This window comes from Dipodomys merriami, unplaced genomic scaffold (genome assembly GCF_024711535.1).
Source record: "Dipodomys merriami isolate MVZ:Mamm:240054 unplaced genomic scaffold, mDipMer1.0.p SCAF_6, whole genome shotgun sequence".
Taxonomy (NCBI): domain Eukaryota; kingdom Metazoa; phylum Chordata; class Mammalia; order Rodentia; family Heteromyidae; genus Dipodomys; species Dipodomys merriami.
Window position 1 is genome coordinate 74,766,155 of NW_027206179.1, and position 22,121 is coordinate 74,788,275.

Consider the following 22,121-nt stretch of genomic DNA (forward strand, 5'->3'; position numbering starts at 1 on the left):
TTCATGAACAAAAAGAGCATCTTAGAAATCAGCAACATACCAACTCCATTAACTGTTTGAGCTGACCTATCTCTTCTGGCAGTGATCCAAGCTTGTTGTTACTTGCGATTAAGACTTTCAGAGGCAGACCACACAGGCAGGCAGGCAGGGCAGACAGCTGATTTCGACTGCAAAGACAATACAATAAGAACACATATAAACAGAAAGGCCACTGTACACTGTATGCTAGGGAACTCTTAACAGGAAAGGAAAACAAAGTGATCAGAGAAGATATTTACAAATACAAGCCCGATACATTTTATGTGTCTACAATAACACAAATTACAAGTGCATAAGAAAACAAAATTAAAAACAAAATAACAAGGCAGGGGACAAAACAGGATAATGAACACCAAAAAAAGTTAGATAGCAGGAATAAAATCTAGTGTCCTATAGCAATCCTTTACAACTTATTAACTAAGTATTTCAAAGTAGCTCTTAAAGAGTTCAAAGGTTTCCAACACGAAAACATCATAAATATTGACAATGGGGGAGATACTAAGGACCCTTATTTGCTCATAACACTTTGCATACAAATGTCAAATTATTACCCTGCAGACCAAATCTCTGGACAATTACTATATACCCGTTATAAACAAACAGATGGGCAGTTCTGACTGAAATAACTTTTCCCAGCACAAGGAAAAATATGAATCTCTCCGCAGAAGCTGAGTCCTTGGACCAGCCAGGAAAGCAGACAACATGCCTTCTCAACCAAGGGCAACGTAAAGCTGCTGTTGCTACAGTTTAAATCTTAATTATCCCTAAATATGTATGTCTTATGGTCTTGGTCCTTAGCTGGTGCCACTAAGTGAGAGATGACCAGTGAGACATTGGCTCCAGGGGCTGCAGCTGTGGCTCAAATGGTAGAGTGTCTGGCATAGCAAGTGAGAGGCCTTGAGTTGAAGCCTTGGTACTGAGAGAGGGTGGGGGATGGGAGAGCCTAGAGGAGAGCAGGAGAGGAAGGTGGCTAAGCAGATTAGCAGATGTGGAACTGGGAGAGTCATTTATCACAGCACTGGATGTGATGAAAATAAAGATCTGCTAATTCTGATGCGCAGGTATCTGAAATTACATAAACTTGCTGTCCCTGGACTCCTTCCAGCATCAGTACTAACTTCATAAAATAAAATGAAGGCCCACTTTGATGGAAATAGATGGGTTGGGTGCGTGCGTGCGTGCGTGCGTGCGTGCGTGTGTGTGTGTGTGTGTGTGTGTGTCCCATTACTGGGACTTGAAATCAGGGCTTTACACTCTTGTTTGGAATTTTTCACTCAAGGCTCTCTACCACGTGAACCATCCCTCCCCTATGAACGTTATGCTGGTTAGCTGGGGATAAAGAGTCTCTGCAACTTTTCTGCCTGGGCTGGCTTCAAACTATAATCCTCAGATCTCATCCAGAGTAGCTAGATTACCAGCATGAACTACCACGGACAGGTGCCTTGCTGGAAGGGCTGCTTTTTACATTACAAGCTGCTGACAACAGAGCTCACTTCCTTCTGTCCCAAACACTCCTTATTTACTCTGAGTTAATTATCTGTGGATGAAATCGTTCTCCAATGCCAAGAATTTAGTCCTAGTGCAAACATGACATGGAGGCAGATCCCCCATCTCTCCTACTTCATCCATCTGCCCTTCAACTTCTCCACAGAGCTGGTCACAGGATGTTCTTCTGTTACTTGCAATTTCCCCAGCAGAAAAGGGAAACACACACGTATTATCTGCCTCCCAGCAGATAATTGACCTAGGAGAGGAGAAACTGTTCCCTCCTATCCTGAACCATGTGACCACATCAGCTGCCTCAGCTTTCTGAAACCATTCATCTGGCAGCAATTCTCAAGTAAATAAGCACCTCAGGCTCGATTCATTCTCCTGACCCATGGGTCTCCTGCAGGCCTCTCTGCTATAAACAGACCCTTCAAGAACAAAATACTTAAAAAATGAGGCCATCTCATGTCTGATGATAGTGGCCAACGGTTACCTTTAAATCTAGTCTGTGAGCTACATCTAAAGGCAAAATCTATTTACTTTTACTCTTACTTACTCTTTACAAAAGAGTAAATTTGTAGGGAAGATGGGCTGCTCACTTAGAAGTATAAAGTACAGGTGTAGAGGTGGTGGCTTGAAATTTCTTGTACTTGCCAGGGAAGAGCCTGCCCATGTACTCCTGCCACCTTCCCTGCCCTGTGCGGGGAGAGAACAGGGGCCAGGAAGGAAGAGGAGAGGGAGGAAGAACCTGGTTTTCATCAAATGCACATCTATCATTTCCATCTTCCTTGACTGAATGAGTCCTTGCTGTCAGTTTCACCATCTCAAGACAAAATAAGAGCCCCCTCTAGCCTGAGGAGAGCCTTTGTTTCTTTGGCTTAAATAACCTTCATAGCTTTTTGCAAATACATATCTATATATAGTTTTTATACTAAACTTCTGAAAATTTAGTGTGCATGTGTGTGTGTATGTCCCCTTGCCTTCAATCACCATAATCTCCCACTTACTCCTAAATTAAGGGCTTTACAAGTCAAGTTGTTTCTTACCCCTTCAATTTTAATGTATTTTAAATATTTTGACTAGGGAACTTTTCTTTTGAAATGCAATGTTAGTATATGAAATTACTTATTATTGGTTTATGAAAAGGTTATTGTCTTTAAAATATGTAAAGGCAGAGACACATTATATTCTGTGTGTGATTTTATGAACTCGGCAAAACACATTCTTTCAATTCTAGAATATGTTCCTTCATTTTTAGTGTCAAAAACTTACAGAAAAAAATTTTTTAATTGCTCAGAGATTCACTTATCCATTTGGCTGTTTAGGGCTTCAGACAGATCATTCATGCTGGAATCAGAAGACCTGGGTTCAAATCCAATCTCCGTAAAAATAAAATCAAGCCTATGACTTTAGTTAAACGTTTTAATCTCTCTGGTTTTGTTCAATATGAAGCGCAGGCAGCAAGATGTACCTACTATATGATTATGGGTATGACAGTGCTTAGCCAACACTGAATCCACACTTATGGATTAAGTTATCCAGGCCAAACCAGAAAGAGGACAAAAAAGAGCATGTGTGTGCTTAGCTTGATTTTATACATTGATTTTATTTATTGTCTTCCATAATTGCTAAAATGTCAACTACTCAAAATGTGGTTTTGTGTTTTACTTGCTGAAAACCTATAACAATTAAAAAATAAATATGATTCAAGTTAAGCTATAAAACAAGCCAAGAACCTAGTGCTAATCTAGAGAACCACAACTGGACATACATGTAATTGTGTGAATGTGGCTTTCTCTGCTGTCTTTTTTAATTCTGGAATCTTACCTTCTCCCTGGGAAAACATTCTGCAGGCAACACCTGGCAGTTTTCATATGCCATGAACAATATCCATAGTAGAACTGTTTCCTTTTTCCTGATTATTCCACCCTGAAAAGTCTGCTGGCTCACCCTTGCTTCTCATGAGAACTAAGTACTTCCCCTCATCCCCAGTCATCCACCATCAGTATGTATCTAGACAATTAACACAAATATTAAAAGACTTGCTTTGAGCTGCCAGGTGATATTTTGGCTCCCTTTAATTGTATGCTATTAAGCTAAAAAAAACTACTTTTATGCACATCTTATAACAAAATTGTATGCTATGCTGTAAAGCTAAAATCAAATAACTATATTTATGCACAACTAAAAATATTCTACATACATTTTTTTAAGACTGAGATTGTATATATCTAAGTATTGTTGTCTTGTTAAACTAAGGGTTGGAACCTAGAGCCACTTGCATGCTAAGCATGTGTGGTAGCTATTCTCTCAGCCTCATGACAGAAATTTAATCAAGATACTACATATGCCATGAATCTGGGAGCACAAATTTAAACCTAATGTTGAAAACAGTTACAATTCACTATCAGTTATAGTTAGCTATCATCTGAAAACTCATCATGTCTAGATGCATAATTGTCATTTTAATTTCTAACTAGATTCTTAGAAAAAAATATAATCTCTACACATGCAAAAAACAATATTTTTGTTTGTTTATTGTTTATGTATGTGTGCCTGTACTAAGGACTTGAACTCAGGACCAGGGTACTACCCCTTAGCTTTCTCACTCAAGGCTAGCTCTCTACCACTTGAGCCACAGCTCCACTTGCAGGAGGATTGGAGTCTCATGGATTTTCCTGCCCAGACTGGCTTGGAACCACAATCCTCAGATCTCATCCTCTTAAGTACCAAGGATTACACATAGCATACACACAGCCACTACACCTGGTTAAAAACCATGTTTTGAGCAAGTAAAGAACTTAGTTTGAAAGAACTGTTCGATGAACTACAATCGCTTAAGTGAGCTTCTAAAGCATCCTGGAACTTGGGACAGTTTTACATTTCCGTTGTGCATGCTCTCACTATATTTGGGTACTGCATCCAAACTAGCTTCCCACAGCAGCAGCCCATCTGTCTCCTGTTGAGTATAAATACTCTTATTTTCTCCGCCCCTACTTGTCAACAAACACGGTTACCCACATCTGTAGTTAGGTTTCACAGAACAGTTATTGATAACTAGCTCCATCTCACTCTTTTCCTTTCTTCTAAGAATTCTTGAATTCCAAAGGCTCAGGGCTGATACTGGCCTATTACTTGAAAATTCTTCCATTTCAAAGGGGAACGGAAAATATAAAACCGAGGGGGATGTTCAAAGAGAATGTAATATCCAGCACTAGCAAGAATGTTGATTGATTGAAGGATTTCAGGAGACTGAGCCAGACACCGTGCAAAAAGAACACTGCTGTTGGTACACAGGAGAGCCACAGCTATGAAAAGACAGAGAAGAGGGACTGGCATGTATAGAGCTCTCCTACTTTGTGGAGCTATGTTTCAGAAAATGGACGATGTTTCCTGTGACCAGGAAGTTACCCACCTACATTCACTCTCCTCCCTGCCAGACCACTGGGACACAGAAAATACACACTTTTTTACTTATTTGTCTGGCACAACAAAAAGAAATGAATATTCACATTGACTTACACAATCACAGGCTATTAGGATCCATTTTACTCAAGGATACCGATTTAATTTTTTTAAACATGGTAATTTAAGATGCCTAAATATTATGCTTACCATTTGAAGACATATGCCTGTCCATCTATTTCTGGGATTTTTGAGAGTGTACGATAGACTGGCCTGTGTGGAGATTCACCTGTGCACATTCTCTTTTCCCTTCTAAAGACCCACGGCTTCTGAGAAGTTCTGACAACTTGATGGTCAACAATAACTCAGTTCTTAATGGCTCTAGTAATTTTATGTTCCCAGAACCTTCTTTACTAGCAATACTATGAAACCCACATACCTTACTCAGATAGGAGACCTTTCCCAAACATGCCACAAAATCTGATACAAGTACTCAACAAACATTTCCTGGGTCGTTAGTATGTCTAAGGTACTGAGCTGGCAATTAGAACACTATTTCTTCCTTTACATTCATAACAATCCTTTCACCTAAGAGAATTGAAAGTAGAGAATTGAAATAACTTGCTCTAAACCACTGGACTAATGAGTTGCTTGCAGCTAGTCTCTGAAATCTGTTGAGTGGGGCTTCAGACCAAAGTCTGTGGTCTTTCTTCCACACAACACAGCTTTTCCCCTTGGTAACCCTGGCAAACAGCAGCAGGGAACATTTCCCAGCAAGAGACTCTCAGATGCTAGACCAATAGTTCATGCAAAAGAGGATGGAGGAAAGGGATCAAAAGTAATTTCTAGATTCCAATAAGGGATATAAGAAGAAAAGGCCACACATAGTGGTGGCATGCATGTAATCCAAACACTTGGGAGGCAGAAACAGGAAGACTGCAAGTTTGATGTCAGCCTCAAACTTGCCAATTTAGCCCAGGGCCCACCTCTAAAAAACTATCAAACAACGATGATTAAAAAAACAAAAACAAAACTAGAAGTCAATGAGTTAAATTCTCACCCCAAACTTAGAAACTGAGAGGAAAAAAAAATACTTGTTAAGAATTTAGATCAAAAGAATGAAAGGAAATGACAGGTCAAATCAGAAATAAATGAAATTTTTGTTTTTAATATACATGGGGGTGGGGGATGCTGAGAATGTGTCTCAGTGGCAAAATGCTTGCCTTGCATGCATGAGGCCCTGGGTTCAATTCCTTAACACCATATAAGTAGAAAAAGCCAGAAGTGGCGCTGTGGCTCAAGTGATAGAGTACTAGCCTTGAGCTGAAGAGTTGAGGAACAGCGCCCCGGCCCAAGCCCAGAGTTCAGGTCCCACGACCAACAAAACAATAAACACACACACACACACACACACACACACACACACACACACACACACACGGGGGCTGGGTATGTGGCTTAATGGTAGAGTGTTTGCCTAGCATGCATGAAATGAAGCCAAATAAACACACACACACACACACACACACACACACACACACACACACACACACGGGGGCTGGGTATGTGGCTTAATGGTAGAGTGTTTGCCTAGCATGCATGAAATGAAGCCCTGGGTTCAATTCCTCAGTACCACATAAACAGAAAAAGCCAGAAGTAGCGCTGTGGTTCACAGTGGTAGAGTGCTAGCCTTGAGCAAAAAAAGCTCAGGGACAGTGCCCAACCTCTGAGTTCAAGTCCCAGGATTGGCCATACGTGTGTGTGTGTGTGTGTGTGTGTGTGTGTGTGTGTGTGTGTGTGTGTTGTGTTGTGTATGTGTGTGTGTATATATACATATACATATATATATGCACTCACATATATATACACATATTTACATATTAACACATATGTTTTTATATATGTATACACAGAGACACAATTAGAGTATTGTTGAAATATGAATAAAGAAAAGAATGCATAAATTTGTATTTCTAGGGGAAAAAAGAGAAAACAACAACAAGATACAATCACCATTTTGGTGGGGTTTTTTGGGTCAGTCGTGGGGCTTGAACTCTGGGCTTGGGTGCTGTCCCTCCACTCTTCAGCTCAAGGCAAGCACTCTCCTACTTGAGCCACAGCACCACTTCCGGTTTTCTAGTGGTTTACTGGAGACAGGCCCAAAGAAACACAGGTGCCATGGTTTCCCTTATTTGTTATAACTAGTATATGTCTGAGTCAAGCAGAAAAGGTCAGATAAGTTGATGTTAGGGAAATGAACCCTAAGATATGTATTAAAATGTTTTTTTCCTTTCATGAGATTGTTTCTAACACATTTATAAGATTATTTCTTTGTTGCTTTGTATGTCCCTCCCCCACAGTATAACCCCTGTTTTCACTGTATTTGATGTCAGAATAACTTGTGGAGGGGAAGGGAAAAAACGAATTGTTTAAATAGGGATACAGGTGGACCCATTGCAACAATGAGATGTACAAGATGTTATGTCGAAAAACGAACTTTACAACTTTGGCGTGGAGGTGGGGGGAGGAGGGTTGGGTGGGGGGCGGGGGGAGGGATGGGAAGGGGAAACAAAGGAGGAGGCTACAATGCTTGGTAAGAAATGTACTCATTATCTTGCCCATGTAATTGTAACCCTCTGTACAGTATTTTCACAATAAAAAAAAAAAAAAAAAAAAAAAAAAGAGTCTCACGAACTTTCCTACCAGGGCTGGCTTTGAACTGTGATCCTCAGATCTCAGCCACCTGAGCAGCTAGGATTACAGGCATGAGCCACTAGCCCCCCAGCAAATCACTATTTTTAAAAGACAAAGATAACAAAGGTGTAAGGGCATCACAAACTATGCAGAGGCAAAGCAATATGGTCTGCTCATTTCTATACTTAGGAAAAATTCCTATTTCACACCTAAAACAGTTAAAGGGCTCAGATATAATAGTATAATACCTAGATTCTACTTGATTATTGAAAAATGGTAGGATGATGGTGATGATTTTTAAAAAATCCACTCCTCTTGTACATGTGTATTTTTTAGCTCTTGTTAGAAGCCATAGTGAAAGCATTTGTTAGAAGACATAGTAAATTGCAATATACTTAGAAGAAATAAAATAAGTTGGCTATTGATAAAATGGCAATTATCTGACTAGTTAAGAAAATAAATGTGATTCAGAGCTTGTTCATTTGGGCATGGAGAATTAACTATAAATGAATAATGTATACAATGAGTTAAAAGTAAATATTCACCACACTTCCAGACAGCTACTCTGCAGCACACAGATCTTAACATCCTATTAAAATGGAAGCAGAACTGGAAGAAAATCCAATGACATCTGATCGTGCTCTAGAGATGAAGGTCAAAATATTCCTTCTGTATAACTATTCTTTTTTCAATACACACAGCGAACTAAAACAACACCTGCTATTACGTGATGTGTCCAATGGAAAAAAACCCTCTCTGTAAGTCTTGCCAAGTATGGGCTATATTAAAAGGAATGGAATTTGATAAGAAATATCCAATTATTAACTCATCCATGCATAAGAAAGCCTGTCAGCCACCAATTCCAACAGACACTATTTTCCAAACACAACAATTTACAAATACATTTAAAACATTAGAGACCAATAACTCAGCATTCCATTTAAAAATAAACAAATATCTTTAGAGGTCCCAAAAGGGTAAGGCTTAAACTATACAGGGCTAGTCTTGCATACAGATACACTGGATGCCACAAAGCCTCTCCCAATTCTGCTAATTCTGTGAAAAATGTTTTTAACTTTTAAGATGAATACTTTCACATTCCCATCCAGTTCATTATATTTGAGTGTATTGCTGCTAATTTGTCATTTCACAATTTGGCTATCAAAGGCCAGTTTCATATATAATATATGTGTATGTGTATGGTGGTATTCTCATTTTCCCTTCAAATGAGATAAGATCTCATGAAAATGGTAAGATCTTCATGGAAAGAATGTGAGATTTAAGTCTATACTAAACAATGCTCCTCCTTTTTTCCAGTTTAAGAAGACACCATCAATTCCTGCAGCACATGAAAACCAGCACATGAGCACTTTCTTCAGAAATGTTGATACAAAGAGAAAAGACAACAAAAGTTAAATTTGTGCACATATATACATATGGGTGTGTATATAATATAATCTGTGTTTTCTAAGACAACCCTAATGTACCTGATTACTCCAACAGAGAACAAGGTTGTGAGGACTAAAGATCATATCTCAGAATGAGTCCCAGAAGAATGTGGGGATACAGGTTAAGCAGCCATCAGGAAGTTGGCTCTTTTTTGTAAATTGTTTAACAGCCAAAAAAAAGGATACCAGTGGCAGAGAAAGGAGCCAAAACACATTCCTTTTATGGTGCGACAACATTTTGTGCAATACTGGCCTCTTTTCTTCTTCTTTTTCTTTTTTAATCAGGCAATGCCTAGGAACCCAGTCCGAGCAGGCTGGGGCAGACAGGGACTTCTGATGAATAAGCCATGGCCCAAAGGGTTGTGGTTTCACCAGGAAAAAGTAAAACCACTTGCCCAAGTTCTGGAAGCAGAATGACTGAAGTCTGTAAAGAACTGAACTTTCCTTTTTGGGCAGCCTCTATTCCTGAACCTCCATAAGATAAGACTTCTAAGCCATGGTCCCTACTCTTAGATTTATAACACTCCAACTATTGCCAAGACCTTTGCCATTCTCTTTTCTTTTTTTGGTCAGTCGTGGGGCTTGAACTCTGGGCTTGGGCGCTATCCCTGCACTCTTCAGCTCAAGGCGAGTGCTCCACCACTTGAGCCACAGCACCACTTCCAATTTTCTAGTGGTTTATTGGAGATAAGAGTCTCACAGTCTTTCCTGCCCGGGCTGGCTTTGAACTACAATCCTCAGATCTCAGCCTCCTGAGTAGCTAGGATTTCAGCCACCGGTGCCCAGCTCCATTCTCTTTTCTTAATGTATGTATTATTTATGAACTTCATCAACTACCTTTCCAACAACTTAAAACAGATTTCAAACTTCTCAGTGTTTCAAGCTCCAGATGTTTGTTCCTAGATAGGAACAAGTCTTACCTATTCACCTTTATTGTTCTTGGCCACTTTTCTTGGACTTAGATACTTTCTAACAGGAAGACACACAGTGGCACATACACTACACTAATAGACCCTTTTGTTATAAACACCAAGAAGCAAAGATTAAAAGGCCAGATCCTTCAAACACAGATTACATAAACAGCAATAGATCAATTTCCTCTACAAAGATGACATTTCCATCATGTGAGAAAGTAGAGGAAAACATTTTGGTGTTTTTAATTGCATTTCACGGTGAAGTTTTATTTCTTTTATGTGCTAATCAAACCCACCTCTAGCCTAACACATAAACGGAGTTGTTGGCACCATTCATATGGCATTTAATAAAACATCACTGAGAAGAGTATGCCAGCCAAGAAAATTAGCTGTGGCATGACACCCCCACTACCAAAACCATCATTATTATCACCAGCATCATTGAAAATTTAGGGCTGTATTCCCCAGAGAATCAACAGGGAATGTTTCCTATAAATTCATCATACTTTTATATGGTATCTATCTCACTTTGGAGTGTACAAAACTAGTGATTTCTACATATGGTTTATTAAGAGAGAGGGAAAAATCAGAATCCAGTGAGCATGGGGATGGGATTGTAGCACAATAGTAAACCAAGTGTGTGTCTTACACTATGGCTTTGGTTCCATCCCCAGCACCACAAAAAAAATTAATACTACGGTATTAATTTTTAAATTTTATTGTAAAGGTGATATACAGAAGGGTTACAGTTACATGCTTCAGGTAATGGGTATATTTCCTTTTAAACAGTGTCACTACCTCCCTCATTCTCTCCAAGTTTTTCCTCTCCCCACTTCCCTCCCCCAAAGTTGGCAAATGTTTAATTTCTAAGTACTGGTAAAGCTTGAAAAGCTACTTGTTTGTACTACTTGATCTAATAACAAGTCATTTTCCCAGGTTAACAGAAATAAGAGGGAAACCCTTAAGAAACATAGCAAGGAAAATGCTTTGAGCTGCTCATAACTAGATGAGCTTGCCTGTTTATTTGAGCTCTTTCACTCATAGTATTCTGAGTTCCTCCTCATTAGCAGCTGAAAGACAGCTGGACATTGAGGCTAGTTTGAGGACAGAAGACTACACAGATAGCACTGCCATATGGATGATAAATCACTGAACATCTTAGAAGAGCTAGTAATTTAATTAGATGCCACCAGTGTTATCTAGATGCCACTACATTTGTGCAATCAACTAGGTGTAACAGTTACCCACTATTACAAGAGTACTCCGAGTTACTCGGAAGGTTGAAATCTGTAGGACTATGGTTCAAAGCCAGTGTAGGCAGAAAAATCCCCAAGAGTCCACCTCCAATTAGCAAGCAAATTGTCAGACTCAAAAAGTAAGCCAAATGAGAGTTCCTGACCTAGTTTAATTGTAAGCGATGAAAGAAAAAGAAATCATTAAAGAAAAAAGGGTGTGTGGACGGGGGATGGAGTGTAGTTCAAGTAGTAGAGTTTCTGGCTAGCAATCACAAGATCTTGAGTTCCAATCACAATTCTACCAGAAGAAATCAAATAAAACTGAAAGAATTATTTCTTGGAAAAATCTTGTCATACTGGCATTCAAGGAAGTAACACCAAAAGCAATAGTAAAGGCTCTATAAACATTCTACATTTCTTAAATGGTCTCTGTATGTTTAACTTCAGAAGGTGTATGTTTAACTTCAGAAGGAGATCAGAAAGCGCTCAGAAAAAAAAATGATAGAAATGAAAGAGTCATTATTTGGTGTTTAATAACTTCATTTGATTGCACTTTTTATAGTGAACCTACCTCAAGTTCAAGTAGGTCAGCATCTGCAAATTGACAATGGCCTCAGGAATGACTCTGATACAATTGTGATAAAGATTAAGGATTTCCAGTGACACGAAATGGCACAATTCCATTGGAACTTCAACCAGTCTGTTTTTAGATAAATCTATGAAAAAAAGGAAAACAATGGTCAATAAATGTTTAACATACTCAATATAAAGTTATAATAGCACCACTGTATTTGTGCCTGTATTACTAAAGCATGGTGATTGCTATTTCTTAGCCAAATTAAAAAATACGTGAAATAAAGAAAAATGAACAAAAACATAGTTATAACTTTTTTCAGTTTTCTCATTTGTAAACCTGGCCAGCAAAGGGAACTTTATACTCTATCTGAAAATTATCTCAAACTTAGTCTACCTTAGACAAGTCTATGACACATGTATTTACCCTAATTATTCATTCAATGTTGCATTCATCACAGATATCTCTCCAAACAGGGTATAATCTCTTTTTATATACAAGGAACATGCCTCTTCTATCTTCTGCAAAGGGGCCATATAATAGACATTAAATATTACTTAGTTCCTATTTATAATACTGAGATAAATCAAGGGTGCCTATTAAGATTCAGCACTGTGTCTCTGCTTGATCACCGGTATAGAAGGCCACTGACCTAACTTGCAAACATGACAGACATGAACATTCTGCAGAGCAATGCAAAACATCTGGCAGGCATTATAGGCTCGCCATCCTAACAACAAAATGATGGTAACATCCTTCATATAAAAGAGGGAATGGCAGGCATAACCACCACGTAATATAAACCACCACTCTTGAAAACAACAATGGTAGCTCACTTCAGCCTGCACCAGGAGGGTCTCACTCAGTATGAACTGAAGATGGGCAGTAAACAATAGGTAACAGAGACCTAAGGAATCACATCATGACCAGAGTGGTAGGGAGTCAAAAGACAGGCAAGTCAATACCATAAATGAACTAAAAGTCAAAAAAAGTCACCTTCCCTGATAGGCCTTACAACAAATAAATTCACTAATATTCAAAACAGGATGGGGAAGGGAGTATTGCAACATGGAATAATTCTGATCATACCTAAATGAATATTATTACTACCTCTATCAAAAAAGGGGAGGTGAGGTATAGTACTGATATTATGACCTAAAGAGGTATACAAAAGAACTACATTTGAATCTCATTTTAAATATTGACATATATCCTAACTTTCAAATTAACAAACATTTTACCTAAAATATCAATATGCTACCAATAAGTGGGGTTTACTCTATAAGTACCTCTATTTCTTCAACGATTCATGATATAAATGGAGCATAACTGTAATACTGTATATATAAATATATATATAAATGGAGCAGAAGTTTAATAGTGTGTATATATATATATATATATAAAACAGAGCATAAGTTTAATAATGTGGGTGCATGTATGTGTGTGTGTGTGTGTGCGTATATATATATATATATATATATATATATATGTATGTATGTGTATATATATATATAAAATCACCCCAAGAATACTAAAAAGGAATTTGGCAAAACACTACGACAGCCTTATTAGGGCATGTTTTATTTATTTATTTATTTAGTTAGTTAGTTAGTCAGAGGTGGGGCCTGAACTCTGGGCCTGGGCACTGTCCCTCAGCTTTTCAGCTCAAGACTAGCACTCTACCCCTTGAGCCACAGCACCACTTCTGGCTTTTTCTACTTATATGGTGCTAAGGAATCGAACCAGTACCTCATGCATGCAAGGCAAGCACTCTACCACTGGGTCACCTTTCCAGCCCCTAGGGCATGTTTTATATCATGAAATCAGCCATTAAACTTAGGATTCTTTGAGCTTCCATGATTTTAGTGAGTGCTACTTTCATCACTTTTAGAATATTTTCAAATATTTGCATTTATACAATTACCTAACTAAAAGGAGTTTATCAAGGTATTTTCTTCCTGTATATGTGTGAACACACACACACATACACAAATTCATGCACATTAGAAAAAGAATGGATTTACTGCTAAATATCAAAAACAAGAAATGTTTCCATTAGATAACATCAATTTAAAAAAGTTAAAAAGCAAAAAAGAGGGAAAAGTCAGCTTACAGGAAAGTGAACACAAATGGTTCATAAGTATATGAGGAAAGATCTTCCTTCTTGCAGTTAGAACAACACACAATACAACTACACAGAATGGAGTTGTTTTTGTTTTGGGGTGTTTTTTTTTAACCTATCTCAACAGTGGAGAGAAAATATTTTCTCACACATAGTGAAGACAGAATGAGGGACATGCAAATAAAGACATTTTTGCAGTCTATCAGAATTACAGGTGGGTCAAGGAGAAATGGAGAGGTATAGATCAAAGAGATAAGGTTATGGTTAAGGGGGGTGAGTAAATATAGAGGAGCACTATCCAGTTGGAACTATGGCAATATTGGAGATAATGAGTTATATACTAGAGGTTTGCTGAGAGTCTATTTTAGAAGCACTTCTTTGACACCAGCATGAAGGTAACTATGTGAGATGACATACATCTTCACTTGCTTGACTGTAGTTACCACCATACTGCATGTATGTCTCACAAAACATCAGTTCTACACTTAAGTGTACACAATTAACAATAACAAATGTACATATGCTTCCACCTAGCCTACAGGTATACATGTCCAAATGACGTACTTTTTGCATAGTTTGAAACAGTATAAGAAAGCAATTGAAAGACCAAGAGAGGGCTTGTTAAATATTCATAGACTATTAATAAATATTATAATGATTCAAAGATTAAATCAACCAATAAATATTAATAGAGTATTAATTCCATCTCATGTAATAGAATAAATTAGTATCATCATCTCCTGAATACTAATACGATACAGCTATTACAATGAATGAAGGAGCTCCCTATGGACTGATATGGAACAACCTCCAAAATGTACTGGAATGTTATTGAAAAGCCAGGTACAGAACAGTCACTAAAGCGTTTGTGTTTCATGGTGGACAGTTACACACGATTCAACCATAAATTATTTCTAGAGAGTCATGCAAGAAACTGGTAAAGGCAGTTGGTTTTGGAAGAGTTTCTCGGTGTTAAGAAGTGAGCAGAACATACTCATTGAGAATGTTTTTTATCTACAAAGACTTCAATGCATGTTTTATCTAACTGCCTATATTACTAAGCATTAGTTAAAAGGTACATGTATGCCTACATTTCTATTGTTTTTTGTTGTTGTTTTTGTCACCATGGGGCTTGAACTCTGGGCCTGAGTGCTGTCACTCAGCTCTTCAGCTCAAGGCGAGCGCTCTACCGCATGAGCCACAGTGCTACATCTGGTTTTCTAGTGGTTTATTTGAAGAGTCTCACAGACTTTCCTGCCTGGGCTGGCTTTGAACTGCGATCCTCAGATCTCAGCCTCTTGAGTAGCTAGGATTACAGGTGTGAGCCACCGGCGCCCGGCAGCCTACATGTCTAAATCAAAAAAAACCCTCCCCATCAGAAAAAAGTACCAGGAAATGGGTACTTGTAAAGGTGGAAGAGTGCCATGGAGAGAAGGGTAGACAAATGAAGGGGAGAAGCAGGGAGAATGCAGTCAAGAATTAATTGTATCAATCACAAAATTAAGAATAAGTGAAGGGGTGGCTTGAAGGGGGAGGGGAAGATGTTGAAGGGATGACACAGATCAGATGCATCATATACATAAACTACTTTGTTTCATGGCAAACAATTCAATACATATCCTAAAAAATTAAGGAAAGTGAGGGAAGGAGAATATTGAAAGGAGTGACAAGGATCATAATGCACTGTTTTCATAAACTGCTTTGTTAAAGGCAACTCCTTTGTACAACTAAAGACAATAGCACAAAAGATGTAAGTATTTTTTAAATCTTATTTTCCAACTAAAAGAAAAGGTTGAAGCAAGTTTTGTATCTTGAATGTTTCCGACTAAAACAGAAAGGAGACTTCCAGAAATCCCTTCTCTAACTATGTGCTACTCAGCTGGAAATTTGCCCAGAAAACTCAGATGTGTTGTTTCCTTTGAGTTCTACTCAAAGAAGAAAATTCCAATGAAGTATCTTCAGAAGCAACTCAGATACCCAGTCTGCTATTTCCATTACTATTTACAACACGCATTTTATTTGCTCGCCTCCTTTCTTATCTTCTCCTCCACAATCTCCAGGTTTGAGGGGAAAGTTCAGCATTTTTCCTTCCTGTAATTACTTCCTTGGCAGTCCGACTGCATCCCAGAGGCAGGTGCCGAGTTGAGGGCCCCTCTGAGGCTCTGGAAAGTGGAATTTTTAGTTCTGCCTACTGAAAGGAAAAGGAGGCAGGGTACTCCTGGTCAAATGCTCGTTTTGCCCTCTTCTGAAATTGTATCCAAACTCTTCTCTTGAAGTTTTACTTATAATTGCGCTATTCTCTATGTACTCTTTCAAGGATCCTTTTTTTCTTAAGCTTCAGCTATGCATTCCAAAAAGATAATACTCTCGGAGGTGCTGACGTGCAATCTGCCTTAGGCAGACGTGTACATCCACTGAGTTAGTGAGGACTTACTTGTGCCATAGGCCCCCTGTCAATCTGGGCTTGCATCACAGCTACTACATTAGAAGAGAACATTCTGTACTGCAGAATCTACACATAGCCTAGACTCAGCATATATACAAAAAACAGTTGCCTAGCTCAGCATGGTTCAAACTCAACAAAACTGAAAAAGGAAAAAAGCAAAACAAAACAAAATGCTTTCTATAAGAAAGAATGGCATTGCCCCTTGTTAGGAAGTGGAAAGACTTAGAAAACATTATATTAAGTGAAGTAAGCCAAGCCCAAAGAAACATAGGTCCCATGCATGGTTTCCCTTATTTGCAATAACTAGTATATATCTAGGACAAGCAGAAAAGACCAAAAGCTATGTACATATGACCATATAAGATGATAAGTGAAATGAACCCCAAGATAGGGACACAAAGGTCTTTTTTCTTTCTTGCTATTGCTCCTAATGTATTTATAATATACCATGTGATTTTTTTGTTGCTTTGTATGTTCCTCCCCCATGGTATAACCCCTGTTTTCATTGTATTTGATGTCGGTGCCCTGCATTTTGTATTTACACTTCTCTAATTCAGGGAGGGGAAGGGAAAAAACAGAATGCTTAAATAAGAATACAGGTTGACCCATTATAACAATGAGATATACAAAACACTATGTTGAAAATGAACTTTACAACTTCGGCAGAGGGTGGGGGGGGGGTGGGAAGGGTAGTTGTGGAGGTAGGAGGGAAAAGAAGGGATGGTAGGCGGAAAACAGAGGAGGAGGCAACAATACTCAATAGGAAATGTACACATTATCTTGCTCATGTAACTGTAACCCCTCTGTATAGCATTTTTACAATAAAAAACATACCAAAAAAAGCTCTCTGTAAGTATTCCATAAATATGTACCATAATCACATGGTTTCTAAATGAAAACCCACGTGGGCCTACTTTCAAGGAGCTGAACTTTTACAAATAAAGATGAGATAAACCCAGAATGAACCCTAAGGCAGGATGGTACTAAGAGCTGGAGTTTGGGTAAAGGAAAGCAAACAGAGTAGGTAAAGTGTGCCTGCTAGCATATTAGAGGTTCACCGCTGCATCACCATCAACCTAGAGATGAGAAGTCAGCTGAGAGATGGGATTTTAGAGGTGACTACATAAAGCTTTGTAAGTGAAAATCCTGACTCAGATTGCAACCTATACCAACCTCACATAACCACTGCTACAGTGAATGCATTTGCAAGGACCTAACTTGTTTTCGCTACTTGTCTCTGGAGCATCATTTAATTCTCAATTAATTTTGTTAGCAGAAGAGAAAAAAAGAGAATGTAAAAAAAAATGGGTAGGTTTTCTTCCCAAAGTTTTGCTATTGTGGACATCATCTTGTATGTTGGGGATCACTGTAGCCCATAATGAGGAAGATGCCCAGAAAAGGGGGAAGTCAGCCTGGATGAAGATGTTTTGCAACATTCGTATTCTGAAGTGGATAATCCAATTATAAACAGTGAAGTGGGGGAGATAGCATTGAAAGGTGTTCAAAATGTTTCCTGATGCCAAAATGAGTGAAGTAGAATGAAGTCTAGGATGAGAAGAAAGGGAAGGAAGGAGGGAGAGAGGGAATATGGGATGGAAAGAGAGAAAAGAGACCAATGTGGGGGATAAAATTCGCAGGTAACAAACAAATGCTAGGAAGATAATTCCTATGTTTATCTTGAATGACATCCAAAACAAAGGGGCAGGGACCAATGGGTTAAGGACTGGAAAGGCTCAGTAGGATATGAGTGACACAAAACTCTTTAAGAGGTGATGATAAATATGGGCAAAGAACGTGTATTCATGCTTGTTGTTTATTGCCCTGAGTCTTTCACAAATAAGTCGAGCTATGGAAGAATCAGCTGTGAGCTCTTTTGCTAAATAAAATATATGCCTAGTGTTTCTCAGCCTTGTTGGCACAATGGAGTTTCCAGGAGAGGGTGTTTTTTTTTGTTTGTTGGTTGGTTTGGTTAGGTTTTTTTCTGAAAGCTTGGGGCTCAAGATAAAAATTTCTTAGTGAAACTTGGCCCTCCCAAGCCCTTAAGAAGGCCACTGGGGCCTATTACTCCACAGAAATCCCTGACGAAATGGCCCACCCTATCTCAGCTTTCCAGCCTCAGGCCTGCCACTCTCCCTGGGGCAGAGTCCGGCCCAGGAGGACCTCAGGATAAGTTTACCAAAATACAATTTGGGAAAGAAAAATCTTACTCAAATCAGAGTTAATCATTGCTAGATTTGATTCCTACTCCAACTTCCTTTTCAGCTTTGGATACAATTTGAAAGAAAAAAACAGCTGAACTGGAATGAAGTTTTGTACATTTTGAATTGGTCACAGTCAAAGAAAATGAATTTTATCTTTTCCTCCAAAAGTCAGAATGAGAAGAAGCAAGTGGAGTGGTAATCCCAGTTATATGCATCACTACAGACCAGAGAGATTAGGTTACTTGTCTAAGGACACAGATCTAGCGGCAGAGCCAAGAACTAATCTACATGAGTTTACCCCTAAACTCCTGCCTTGAACCTTTCCAGATTCAGCCTGAAAGAACTGTAAAGTAAGTAAAATCCATTGTTTGTAAGGATTTGGGAGTTGGGGGGGAAGGGGAGTTGTGTGCATGTGTGTGTTTGTGTGTGTGTGTGTGTGTGTGTGTGTGTGTGTGTGTGTGTGTGTGTGTGTGTGTGTGTGTGTGCGCGTGTGCATGGGCGCACATGCCTGTGCACTGATACTGGGGCTTGAACTCACTCTGCTTTTATTTTTTTCCTCAAGGCTGATGCTCTACCACTTAAGCCACAGCTCTATTTCTGGCTTTTGTGCTGGTTAACTGGAGATAAAAGTCTGATGGACTCTCCTCCCTTGGCTGACTTTGAACCACAAACTCAGCCTCCTGAGTAGCTAAAATTACAGGTATGAGCCACTGACACCTAGCCTGTTCATAAGAATTTATCATGTAAAAAGAAAAAAAAAGTTAACAAAACCGCACTCATTGCCTGATAAGCAGAAATTTAGAACACTCCATAGCCCTGTACTAAAAAGAAGCTGATCTCTGACCAGATCCCTAATGATCTTTCCAGAAGGAGTGTGGGTCTGCCTTTGTCCTCCATCCAGCCACGCTGGGCGTGTCTGCCCTGCTTGAAACCCACGCTAGGGTTTTATCCTGCAAAGGGGGCTGGGTATATACACCCCATCTCTGTACAAACAAGGCCCCTGCTACAAACCGGAACGTCCAAAACTATGTCCTCTCACTTCCGCTTCTTAATTGAATAATTCACATGAAAGCTGTGCAGCCTGAAATAAAACAATAAGTGTTACCACTGCCAAAATAAGCTTTTCAGATCCCTAAAATAAAGTAGCCAAATGAATAAAAATAAGCAGGGTAGGGTAGAAAAACAGCCTGTGGAATCTGCTGTGCTGTAGGCATGCTCACAGGGCTAGCTTGTTTTTGTACCAGAAAGGAAAAGTGGAGGCTGAAGAGGAACTGGAGGAGGCCCTCACTCTGGCAGCAATATCCTGCGTTTGCAGTCATGGTACACACACACAGCACTGATGTTGCAGGGTGACATCCGACAGGAGAAAAGCCTCATCATCATCATCATGACCCCTTCAGCAGATGAGTCCACAGACATATTCTCATGGAAATTTAACTTCAGAATACAGTAATCCCCTTTGTAGATGGACACAACCAAGACCCCCAATAGGCGACCACAATGATAACTGGCTGCAATGACCTACTGAAAGGAGTAGACTGGTGATACAATAAAGCCCTCAAAGCAGGGCCTGACACAGAGCAAAAGTACTATAGAATAATCTCTACAAATGTATTTGTTACAAGCAGGTTCCATGAGAAACCAAGTAATAAAGTCTGAGATGAACAGATGAAAACTTAATTGTTAAGCACATACAGCTCCCACCCTGTGCAAACCAAACCGATCATACTCCTGTGTAAGTGAAAAATCTATGAAGGTTTCCCTTCCTCCCTAAATTAGACTGGACACTTTGATCTAATTCTCCACTGGTCAGCATCTCCCTTCCCCCATTCATCACAGCCACAGCCGTGAGAGCCTGATACACCTGCCCCTGAGGAGATGATAGAAAACACAGGAGTTGCAGTGTCTGGACCTTAGTATATGACAGATGAAACAAACACTCCCTAGATCATGCCTCCTGCTCTAACTATCTCAGTGTAAAAAGGAAGAGAAATTTAGCTTTAGTGGAATTGTAGAAAGAAATATGCATACAGAACACTGCAGGAATGGGGTTTCTAAGGGTACAGAATAATCCCAGGGCTGCCTGGCAGGTACTACAGGGCTCTCCTGGGTCGGGTATCCTTGACAGCAAGCTGAGGGCAGCTGTCCACATGGTTCCTGGGAGTATAAAGGGGAGCACAGAATCCTCTGAAACTTTCCATTGCAAGGCCTTTCCCTAAAAGGAAACATTTAAATGAAGTCCAACAGAAAGAAAGAAATCTTCCCAGTCCACTAGAGTAAATAACCGATCTGCTAGTCAGATAACCTGTTACGCTGCTTCCTAACCTTTGGAATGGGTCATGTTAAAGAAACAGAAATGAAGAATGAAGATAGCAGTATTATTTAGAAATACGAACCCTACAGCAATCAAAATTTAAACCACAAGTAGTCAACAGAGGCAGAGGGTGGAGAAGTGAATGCAGTAGAGAAATGGTGTGAGGGCTTACCTGCTTTCATTCCTGAGTTGAAAGCGAGGTCTCGGGGATGGCCACAGTGCATAAAAGCATCTTACAGAAGTATGTCTAATTCACTGAGCACATCTGCTCATGTTCCACCTCAGTGCATTTGTCAGTCAAAAAGTTACAGCTCACTAGTGGCTCATGCCTGTAATCTTTACTACTCAGAAGGCTGAGGATCCTGGTTTAAAGCCAGCCCAGGTAGGAAAGTCAGTGAGACTCTTACCTTCAATTAACCACCAAAACAGCCACAAGTACAGAGTTGGAGCTCAAGTGGTAGAACACTAGCCTTTAACCTGGAACAGTGCCCAGACTAAGTTCAAGCCCCAGAACTGGTGCGTGTGTGCGTGCACACGCGCACATACACACATACAACTCAGTAGGAGAACATTTGCTTTATATGTGTGAAGCCCTGAGTTCCATCCCAGCATGGCAAAACAAATTACATCCAAACTCATTTGTATAGATACATACATGCATTGTATACATACATAATACTTATATCTTGCAGCTCTGGTTGCAGAGCACGTATCTAACTGCAGAGGGCCAGGAAAAGTCATCACCTTGGTGAGCTTCTCAGCAGTTAAATCATGGGTGCTGGAGCAAGGCTCACAGTGGCTATATGGTACCTTCCCAAACCTTCTCACCCTAAGAAAACCACCCCTGCATCCACCCACTTGTTTGGTCACTCTCTAGATGTCTTCTATGGGGCAGACATACCATAGAGGATAGTACACAGACAGACTGAGTGAGCCTCAATATATAACCTGAAGTAACTGAAAGAGGAGATAGACAGGGGAGATAGACAAGTAAAGGAAATGTGCAATGATTAGATCTACATTTATCAGCATGATGAAATCTTAACTCTGTCAACAAAGGTTGAGAAAGGCTTCCAAAAGGCATGGACCTGTAGGTGAGTCTCTGGATCTGTATCTGGCATCTTGCTATGGCAGACAGGATAATTTATTCCAGAATAACAGGCACAACCTGGACAAAAATGAAGGGAAGGGCATCTCTACAAGGAGCCGCTACAGGTATGAGGCCAGGGCCCAGGCAG

General features: G+C 39.5%; 1 protein-coding gene across 5 annotated transcripts in view; it reads right to left on the bottom strand.

The window, feature by feature from the left end:
- The window catches only part of Lrch1 (leucine rich repeats and calponin homology domain containing 1), a 170,071-nt gene that overhangs the window by 75,348 nt on the left and 72,602 nt on the right, over positions 1-22,121 (bottom strand). For all 5 annotated transcript variants that reach the window (XM_070003215.1, XM_070003212.1, XM_070003213.1 and 2 more), the window contains exons 2-3: positions 11,795-11,939; positions 41-167 (exon numbers count right to left, since the gene is read on the bottom strand). In XM_070003215.1, the coding sequence (XP_069859316.1) occupies positions 41-167; positions 11,795-11,939 (272 nt within the window). The remainder of the gene's footprint in view (positions 1-40; positions 168-11,794; positions 11,940-22,121) is intronic.